General features: G+C 34.8%; 1 protein-coding gene across 1 annotated transcript; it reads left to right on the forward strand.

The window, feature by feature from the left end:
• Positions 1 to 5,816: 5,816 nt before the first annotated feature.
• LOC106693962 (uncharacterized) lies at positions 5,817 to 6,545 on the forward strand. Its single transcript, XM_014443650.2, has one exon. It carries the CDS (start codon positions 5,817 to 5,819, stop codon positions 6,543 to 6,545), a length of 729 nt encoding a protein of 242 aa, XP_014299136.2.
• The last annotated feature ends 4,659 nt before the right edge of the window (positions 6,546 to 11,204 follow it).

Below are 11,204 nucleotides of genomic sequence, written 5' to 3' on the forward strand. Positions count from 1 at the left end.
ATTATAAGTATTTAACAATTCTTCTAGCATGTTGATCCATCTATAATTACCACGAGCAGAGAATTGACGCCACATATTAGTTTTAAGTGTTCGGTTAAAACGCTCACATATGGATGCTTTCAGGTTACTGAACGTAGAGTACATATTGATTTTATACTGCTTCATAAGATTTTTGAACTCTTTATTGTAAAATTCTTTCCCTTGATCGACATGAAGATTTTTTGGAATATAGATTTCATTGCATTCGTAACATCACTAGCACTTTTATTTTTTATTGGTACAGCCCAAGCGTACTTGGAAAATATATCTATCACCATCAGCAAGTATTTATTTCCTTTATTTGATGTAGCGTATGGGATGATTTCAACTAAATCTGCCTGCCAGGTTTCATCGAGTCCACGGATGTCAACATGTCGTCGCAGGTAATTTCTACGAGCTTGTTTATGAAGCTCATAAGCTATTACTGCCTTCTTGTCCTCCATCGTTAAAAATTTTAGCTTTCAATTTCTTTATACGCCGGGTATTGTCATCAAGTGATTCTTTTCTTGTTTTTTTAACCTTAATTTTAGTTCTTGAACCTCTTTTTTTAATGAGACGACTGTAGAGTCTAGTGTTACCACTTCAACATGCAAAAGTGAAATGATCTCGGACAGATCATCTTTCATACTATCATACATTAAAGTCAATTTTTTATGAACAAGATCACGCGTAAATTTCAATGTTGCTGCATCATTATCGTCTGAAGGATCACCAACACGACACAATTTTTTACTCTCTAAATCATAATCTCCACCAGGAGTTAACTTAAAACCAACTCCAGGTGGTCCAGGTGGTCCACCAATAACTGCAGTTGTCGTTAACAAGCGTCCAAATATGTCGATGCTCATTTTTTTGCTCTTTACACATTTATGAATAGTAAAAGACTGGCTAACACAGTTCAAAAATACTGTTAATATATATATCCAGCCTCCCGTAACTCTTCGATTATCGATATAATTTCATTTGTATGACTTGGATTACCGGCAGCTTGAGATGCCATAAGTAAACATAGACGATCAACCAGTTCGTTTGGGTCATCCCAATAAACGTAATCCATATGTGTTTTCTTCTTTTTTACAATCTTATATTTAGGCAACCCTTTTCCCTTAGGTGCTTTTGTATTTTTTGTAAGAAAATCAGCAATATAATTATTAAACTTTATTGTTGAGTCTTCATAAATACTACCATCTGATTTGTAATTTTTTCTATAAGCGTTTGTATTTTCAATGATCTCAAGGTATTTATTTTTATCATCTTGTGTAACACTTACATCATAAGGTGATTTTTTGAACAACAATTCCAATAAACCAGGAGTTATTGGGTATTCTTGATCTTTAACATGAAATATATTTTCTTCAAAATTTATTTCTGAATCACCAATGTAAAAATCATTGTACCGCCGACGAACGCCATATCTTAAATCTATTTCTTTACTTCTTCGATACACTTTGGCTAAATAGGATTTCACTAAACTGCTCGGTTTAGCGGGAGTACTTGCAGCAGAGGGATTTATTTGGCTCTCATTAAGAGTTCTACTACTCCCATCGTCATCAGAAATAAAACTATCATAATGACTTGTATCATCAAAATCTGTTTTGTTGTTGAGTGTTGAATTGTCCTTTTGTGTAACCTCTCCTTCTTTAATTTCATTCTTCACTTCTTGTTTAATTATTTGTTTCGACGATTCAACTAGATTCTGCAACGGTGTAACTACGGGTTTGAACATTTCACCCATAGCTTTTTCAGCGCTATCTTTTCCTAACTTCAGCATTTTATGCTTTCGTCTGATTGCGTCACTTGCTTCAGATATCTGACGCAACACATCTTTTTGTTTTGAAATCTCTTCAGGCTTCATGTTGATGTATTAGTGTTCACTAAATATATGATTCATATTAATAGTTACACTTTAATTTATACTAATAAAGCAGTCAAATCCTTTTCCGTATCGTCCATTGTTGAGCTCACTATCTTTATCAATTACCACAAAACCATATTTACCATCATTTCAACATGCAGAGCATAGATCTTTGAATGAATTTTATGACATGTCAGTATTTACACGATCGTCATAAACATGTTTTAAATTCATTTCATCCTGACGGAACAAAACTAAAAAATGTACATTATCACGTATTAAATGCTTAAGAATTCGTGTATATGTTTGACACAAATAAAAACTGTCTACATCTTTGTGTCGACCCATACAAAAGTAAGCTCTAATGTGATCCTGTTTTTCACAAGCGACATCATCAAATATCATCAGTGAATTGGGTTTTGCATCCTCAGGTTTAATCACGTCCTTATGCTCATTGAATGGAAAAAATCCTACACTCTCTATGGGCTTAAGCAATGCCTCTAAGAACTTGTATTTCGGTTGATTGAGAGATTTTGAGTATAGGTAAATGTTGTTGAATCTCAAACCATTAGGATGTATAATAAGTGATAATACGGCATTTGTTTTACCACAATTTGATGGGCCACAAGACACTGCCCGCACACTGTTTGGTAGTAGAGCACCATGTCTTTTGATCCTTTTGACTCCTGTACCTTGAACTATTTGATCGAAGTTTATCACAGGTAATTTAGCATTGTGTTTTTTGAACTCCATGTTAACGGTTCACTGTTAGAGTGACAACTCTTTTCTATGACTATAAGTATGATCATTTATAATGATTTATTATCAGTCATTATGTCACTGTGATGGAGTGCGGACGTATAAGTGAAAAAGGTATTGTCAACAGTATCATTAACAAGCTACCTTTTGAACTTCATATACCTGGCTATCAGTATTGTGGCCCAGGAACAAAGTTAGAAAAGAGACTGGCTCGTGGTGATCCTGGCATCAATCCTTTGGATGCAGCGTGTAAGAATCACGACATTGCTTACTCGAAAAATCGGGAAAATTTGGCAGCACGTCACGAGGCTGATAAAATATTAGCTGACAAAGCGTGGGGACATTTTCAAGCGAAAGACGCTTCTATTGGAGAAAAAGCTGCTTCTTGGAGTGTAAACAAAATCATGAAGGTAAAAAAACGCTTCGGAATGGGAATGAAGAAGAAAAAGAGCATGGGTGGTAAGAAGAAGAAGGGAATAAGTGGTAAGAAGAAAAGAATGGTGGGTAAGAAAAGGAGAAAGAGTGGTAAGAAGAAAAGTATCAGCAGACGACCCAAGGTGGCGTTGAGAAAAATTGTAACGGCTGCTAAGCAAGCCATGCAAGCAGGTGGTGATCCAATTAAATCAGCACTCAAAGGGGCTCGACAAGAGGTAAAAAAATCTGGTGGGAAGAAAAATGTTCAACAGCCACGTGTTCTACCAGTTCCATCTAAAATTAGTGTACTAGTGTGGTGTACTTACATTCTTGATATCCCTATTTGCAGGTCTTTCAGCAACCGGTGCTCTCGCTGGTGGTGCTGCGGTGGTTGCGAAGGCTGTCAACGATGCTAGTTCAGCCAAAAGACAGTTAGAGGAGAGCAAGAGACATAATTCAAAAATGGAAGAGATAGCTGTAGGTAAAGGCTTATACTTAAAGCCGTACAGACGTGGTATGGGGCTATATTTGTGGCCATATCCACCAGTTGGTAGAGGATGTAAGTCAAAAAACAAGTAGAGCTACCACATCGAGCACTTACAAACATAGACTTGATGTAATACGCTAAGGCTTTGAGGATACACAATTTTCGCGGTGTTTTCATGAGAAACGATTTGCCAAAAACTGGACCTAAAGAATTCGAATTAGCTATTGTCAATCTTGACGACAGATTTGGACCTGGTACTCATTGAATTGCGTACAAAAAAAGTCGTGATAATGTAATTTATTTCGATAGTTTTGGTGATTTACAACCACCGGAAGACCTTATAAAATATCTCGATGTTGGTAGTGTGAAACATAATCATAATAGATATCAAGACTTTGACACAATTATATGTGGGCATTTGTGTCTAAAATTTCTTTCCGGACAACTTTAAATTGACATGACTAGTTACTCAGGACATTAGTCATGGCTGAGTCTTTCACGTTAACGCTGACAGGATCGTCCTCCGTATTAAAGGCGAATTATTTCCCACCAATCGAGTTGTCAGAGGAAAAAAATTATGTCTTGGGTCTTGTAGAATTGCTGACATTTAATTCGATACCCAATATAGACATTGGCTCTAATAAGTTCTATGTAACTTATCCTCTGGACAATGAAGAACAAGAAGATATGAATGAAATTGAGAATAACAACGTTGGAAATATCGATAAACCTGGTGGCAAGAGGAAAAAACGAGATGCGACTATAGTGACAAGAAATGATGATGTTTCATTGGTTCCAAAGATTGATGTGCAACCCGTAGAAGAGGTTACCAAAAGAATCGTTCCTGTTAAAGAAAAAGTAATTAAAATACCAACCGGTAGTTATGAAATTAAAAATATTGAGAAATACATACAAAAGTCATTGCCGAGACTGAGCATCAGTATAAAAGCAAATAATAATGAACTAAGAAGTGCAATTAAATGTGATCAGGTTATAAATTTTTTACCTAACGATTCTATTGGTCGGCTGTTAGGTTTCAAGAATCGTCGGCTTCAACCAAACAAAACTCACTCATCGGAATTACTTGTGGCTATACTAAAACTAAATGCTTTAAGGGTTGAGTGTAATATTACCACAGGTGCTTACATAAATGAGCACAAAGTTCATACAATTCATGAGTTTTTTCCGAGCGTACCACCAGGATATAAGATCGTTGAGTTGCCATCACACGTCATTTGACTTCCAATCACCGCAGGTGCTATATATAATATAAGACTACTTATAGTGGATCAGGATGGAAAATTAGCAAATTTTAGGGGTGAAACTATAACCATAAGATTAAATGTGAAAACGATATAAATGGGTATTGTGTATGATACAAAGAGTGGTGCGGGCTATAAAAAGCTATCAACATGGCCAAGCACAATCAGTCGAAGAACACCTCACAAGGCGTTAACACATCAGAACGAGCTGTTCCTGAAAAGTCTCGGACTACGTTTACGTAGAAGATTCAGAAAATAAAATTTAATTTCTGCTGCATAATCCCGTGTCGAAAGACTTAGGTGGTGAGCTGTTGAGTATAATGTCCAATAACGAAGCTTCAAAGAACTTCAGAAAGTATTTAGAGAACCAACAAAGTAAATACGGCACAGATTTTAAAAATAGCAAAGATAAATATTCGGCACCAAGCATAAAAGGTAGTACACCGTACGGCAGTTACGAGAAAGGCAACAAGTACGGTGCTGTAGGTGACCAAGGATATAAAAAATAATGGCTAATATATTAGATATTCAACGACCAATTATATTCGATGAGTCAATTGCTCACTATGAACTGCATGCTCATCAACCGTATGCATCGTCGACTTTGAACAACAATGATGAAGTTCGTATCACAATCCAAAATCAAAATTTGTGCATACTTCCTAGCAAAAGTGCACTCCATATTCTTGGGAAGTTTACCAAGAGTGATAATACTGCTGTCGCTGCCACCACCAACTTGGTAAATATGGGGGTTAGCCACATGATTAAAGAATTCCGCTTACTCATGAATGGTGTTGAAGTTGATCGAAGTAGTAACGTTGGTATAACAAGCCTGATGAAAGTTTATGTATCATTCAGTCCAAATCAGTTGAGTGCTTTGGAGAATGCTGGCTGGGTAATGGAAGATGATGTTAAATTAACAAACGTTGCAGGAAGCTTTGATTTATTGATTCCACTAAATATTTTAAGTGGTTTTGCTGAAGATTATCTGTAAGTCCTTATGAATGTTCAGCTAGAGACAGTTCTTACGATGTCAAACAGTGACATTAATGCTTACGTACAACAAGCAGCGGGAGCTGAGGAAGTAAAGTTAACTTTGCAAAAAATCGAGTGGATTGTACCGTACGTCACCCTATCAGACAAGGAAAAAATTCAAGCATTAAATTATATTACAAGTGATCCGGCTATCTCAATTAGTTTTCGAACCTGGGAATTGTATGAGTATCCGCTGTTACCGGCAACATCAAAACATATTTGGGCTGTCAAAACATCAACACAACTGGAGAAGCCACGTTACGTCATCCTTGGATTTCAAACAGCAAGAAAAAACGACGCAAGGAAGAATGCGAGTCGATTTGATCATTGTACGCTCCGTAACGTAAAGTTATTCCTGAACTCACAGAGTTATCCGTACGGAGATCTGAATTTGGACATAAACGACAATCAGTATGCTTTATTATACAGTATGTACACTGATTTCCAATTTTCATACTATAATAAAGAGACTGAGCCACTGTTAACAAAGCAGAAATTTTTGCAAGAAGCTCCGCTCTGTGTTATAGACTGTTCTAAGCAGAATGAGGCAATTAAATCTGGACCAGTAGACATTCGATTGGAGTTTGAATCCACAAATCAATTTCCACAAAACACAACAGCTAATTGTTTAATAATCCACGATCGTATAGTTGAGTATAACCCTATCAGCAGCACTGTACGAAAATTGACTTGAAACATGGTTGTGCAATTTGATCTGACACCAACTGTACATTATATGTATACATGGAGTTATGCATACAAAACTGCTAGACAAGGTGAATGGGAGCAAATGGCTAGAGATCGAGAAAGGTTTAAACTTAGGATAGAGAGATCAAGATATATTATAGAACCTGTATTGATTAAAAAAATAAACTTAATAAATAAATAAACATTTTTTATCGATAAATCAATTCGTTTTATTTATAATCTTAACCTGATACATTCCAATAACATAATTTTCACTAAATTGTATGTATATTTTTAACTTGTTTTATGAACTATTATTTTTATAGGATTACTATTAGTTATACACTTTGGGCAATCTTTTCGGTATGGATAAAGCCATATTCCACAGATATCCCAATTGCCACCAGTAGCTGGGTAGTGGTCCATACAAAATGAGTAATCTCTTATTTTATCATTATTCTGTAATTCCACCGGAAGTGTATCGTAGACATGACGTATTTGGGTCCTCGCAAAACGTAGAAGAAAGTGATAATCAAGGCAAGCGATATCACGTTTATGCATTTTTTTCAAATCAGACAGTTGATAATATATTTGCGCAGATTTTTCGTATGATGGATTGTCACCCCAGAATTCCAGAAACCAACGCTTTAATTGTTGAATATTTTGAAAAGCACATGCATGTGTTCTTCGACGATGATATAGCCTCAGCGGACATTTTTCCTTATTATAGCGATCCACATTTTCAAATGAATAATGTCTCATTAGTTGGATGTCGATAATTTGTGCGGAGAAATCGGTCATGATCGTCAACCATTTCTCTTTTTGCTTTCCATCAACATATATATAACTTGCTTTGCTCACTATATCTTTAATAATTTCTTGAATTTTGTCGTATGGTGTTTCACCTGAGCCCTACCGGATACCATGGCCGCACCCACTCTCATCTAAAGTTTCTTGTATAATTGCTCCATCATACTCCAATGGTGGTTGAAAGATAAAATGTTTACACTTATATTTTGAGGAATTTTCATATATGTCAACCACACACAATTATTTCATTACTAGGGTGTCATCGGGCATAACAAACCCTGCGAAATCTATGATGAATTCCATTGTCTTTTATTTCTTGTTGATACGTTCTTCTAGTTTTTCGATACTTTCAATCACTTGATGCAGTTTTTTTAAAAGAGTCTTTAAATGCACAACAGTATGGACACACGTTTTTATCACGTCTAGTTTGAATGATATTTAAATTAGTTTGTAAAAGATGAATATCACGTACAAACCTTTTAATATAGTCTTGACTCGGTTCTTCAAAGTAACGTGTTAATAAATCGGCTTTAAATACAGCGTTTGGCGGATGGTTTATTAAAAAGTCTAATTCTTCTTCACTTAGTTGATCCATTTGAGGTGTCTACACTTTACATTTTGATGAGTTAGCTTTGAACATTAAATGAGTTATAACGTATGTGATTCTGTGACAGGCTTGTTCGTAGTCTTTACGATCTTTAAAAGATAGTAATAAGTTCTTCCAATATAAGATTTGTAAGTCAATTTCTTTTCCTTTAGTAAGTAATTTATGAATGTAATTGTCTTCTTCTTCGCTCACTTCCTCGAACTCGATTTGTGCTGAATGTTCACAACATTCAGTGCATACATGGGGTCTGTAAAGATGTGGTTCAGGTATATAGTTGCAAATAAGAAAGATGTACGCTAGTTTAATTGAGAAGATATGTTTTTTTATAATACCTTAGATTTTGACGATCCATTTGATAATCACTTTTTTATAGGTTTTAAATAGCACAGCAATTGTTTCTACTTAAAAATACTTGAGCAGACTGATGCATATGGCTGTCAGATCCGCCCGCTCAACTCTTTATTCCCACACGTAGTTGCTGAAAAACGAGTTTGAAGCTGTCTTATGACGTAAAAGATGATGTAATCGGGTGAAAAGACGCAATTGCGAAGGTCCATATTCCCCCACTTAGACTGAAATATGAGCTTAGTAACGGTTAACGGCGCAGAAGATAATGTAATCAGGGTAAAAGACGCTATTGCGCAGATTTATATTACCCCCACTTGGTCTGAAATATGAGCTTAATAACAGCGCAGAAGATGATGTTCAAGCATTTGCGCAGCTTCATTTCTCCCACTCTACCCCATTAAAAGCGAGTTCAGACACGCTGGATGACGTTATCCGCTAAAAAAGAAGGGGTGTGGGAAGAACTAAACCGCTAGATGGTAGTGACATCAGAGCTTCTCGCAAGTGCTTGTCCTACCCCCCCTGTTTGAATATATAAATCCTCAGAATGATCATCATATAAATACATGTCATGCTATCATCGGAGCTGGTATACGGTAAGGTACCAGCTCTGATGATAGTGTGACAGTATTTTGTCATCATACGCATGATAATTGACTGCCGAGCAACATTGGTACCAGTCGGTAATATAAACACCTACTTTACCGACAAGCGGTACTCGTATCGACCACAGACATGTACAAATTATCGACAGCAGATATGATAAGTTACCGGCAGGAGGTATCCGCGATGGTCGGTAAGGAAGGGTACTGCGTTATCGGAGGGGGTGAACCCCCCCCCCCCCTCCCCCTGTCACACTACTACGAATGTTTGTTTCGAATTTATTTTTCTTTTTTTAAGAATTTACTGTTAACTAGTTCTTTTAAATAAATTCAATCATTTCTATACGTAAAGAAGAATGTTGCAAATTATGTAAAATAAAAAAAAATCAGCTGAACGGCGTTTAGGGCTGCAGAATATATGTAGAACGAGAAAAGTCAAAGTGCATATAATCATAATAGAACAGTCACCCATCAGATGCTCAAGGTCAAGTACTTACATACTTGCAAATAGATCGCGATTGTTGTAATTGAGAATTAAAAAAATACGATGAAATTTACGTCTCTAAAGCTCCTATATTTGTAATTAAGAGAAGTTTATATTTACCTCTTCTTTATGTGAGAGAAATTTGAGGATTTAATGAAAAATATTATATTAATTGTTGGAACATTAAAAAAAAACTGAGATGAAAACTGATGTTTTTGTAATAATGCTATAAAAGTGAAGAACTGAAGGCTCAAAAGCTTTTTGAAATTAACGAAGAACGATGTTTTCTCTTTTATATTTTATTCAAGCAGACTTTGTAAACATAACCATTGATCTGAACCATAAGTTGTGATGTATGATTGATAGATGGTAATACCCGTGTTAAGAAGAAAGTGCCTCCAAGCGGCGGAATTTTTTAACTTACATCGGTATTAATTGAAAATATGTATATTGTTTGGCTGAGATAAAACTAATTTGAAAATTACACTGCTTTGGAACCGAAGATAGCCGAATACCAATGCATCTAAAATCATACTCTTATATAAGATAATATTATGGAGACTATACTGTATATAGTCTCCATAGGTAATGAGGTATCAATAGAACAACTGGCATTTATGGTTACTGTAGAGTGCAGATTAGTCAGGATCGTTTATTTTAGTAGTCGTGTATTTAATAAAATATAGTTTACTTTTTAAGGAATCCTAATGAATTATTGAAACCGAAGAAGAATACACGAATATGTAGCTTACATTTCTAAGGAGGCAAAAATCGAGTGATCGAAGAAACGAAGAATATAATTCAATAATTTTTCCGAGGGAAAAAATTAATATCAATCTCTATTCTCCAAAACAAACTTCAATGATAGCATCAAAGAAAAATTAGTTAAGTACGCGGAATGTCTTCGAAAAAACAAAAAAAATTGATATTTAAATAGTGATCTATTAAGTGATAATTCCTTTGAAATTACCTGTACATATGATTTATTAAATAAAGGCTTCCAATCGAATATTAGCAGAAAAAAAACCAAATATGTGAAAAATCAACACAAACTTCAAGTAATACACACAGAGACTGCCATATTAGTCATTTAAATAATCATAAAAGTAGTGCTGGATTTTTAGAATTTATCAAAATCAGAGATAATGCAATGACGGAACAATTTTAAGGTTTCACATCATCATTTTTTGAGTTCTTACTAAATGACTTTGAACTTAAAAACAGTTGATGTAAATTTAATAAGAAAGTTACTGTGGAAAACCAGCTGTTAATTTTTCTTAATAAAACTGAAGCTTGGATTAAATTTTGTAGCACTAGGATGTATATTTCGATTTTCTCATGTTACGAAATTTAAAATTTTTTCATAATATTTTCAAGATATTTCATTCTAAAGCTTAAAAGTTCGTTAATCGGCCTAATAAAGAGGTAGGCAAACAGAACATAAGTCTTATATTTACTCAATACCCGGATTGCAGTTAGTGTACTTATAGATTTGATTGAATTTAAGAAAACCAAAAATTTGGTTTTGAATTTAATCTTGAAAATTTTCACATACAAACTAAGCTAAAGTTCCTATCAGCCATTATTGTAATTGAATGAAATCAAAAATTAAAAAATTACTCATCTGTTATAGAGATTGTTTTATTATTTATCATTTTTAAATACCCTGACATTTTTTTTAATAAAAAAAAAATATTTACCTTCATATTTGAAGGTTGCCATTGGATACAACTGAAAACTTTCATATTATTCTACCACTTTTTGATTAACAACTATAGTGTATTTTCATAAACATCGCGTATAGATTGAAGATAAACA

This window comes from Microplitis demolitor, chromosome 6 (assembly GCF_026212275.2).
Source record: "Microplitis demolitor isolate Queensland-Clemson2020A chromosome 6, iyMicDemo2.1a, whole genome shotgun sequence".
NCBI classification, from domain to species: domain Eukaryota; kingdom Metazoa; phylum Arthropoda; class Insecta; order Hymenoptera; family Braconidae; genus Microplitis; species Microplitis demolitor.

What these genes read in the sequence shown, in the direction of transcription:
- LOC106693962 (XM_014443650.2), top strand. Translation starts at nt 5,817, where the DNA reads ATGAATGTTCAGCTAGAGACAGTTCTTACGATGTCAAACAGTGACATT.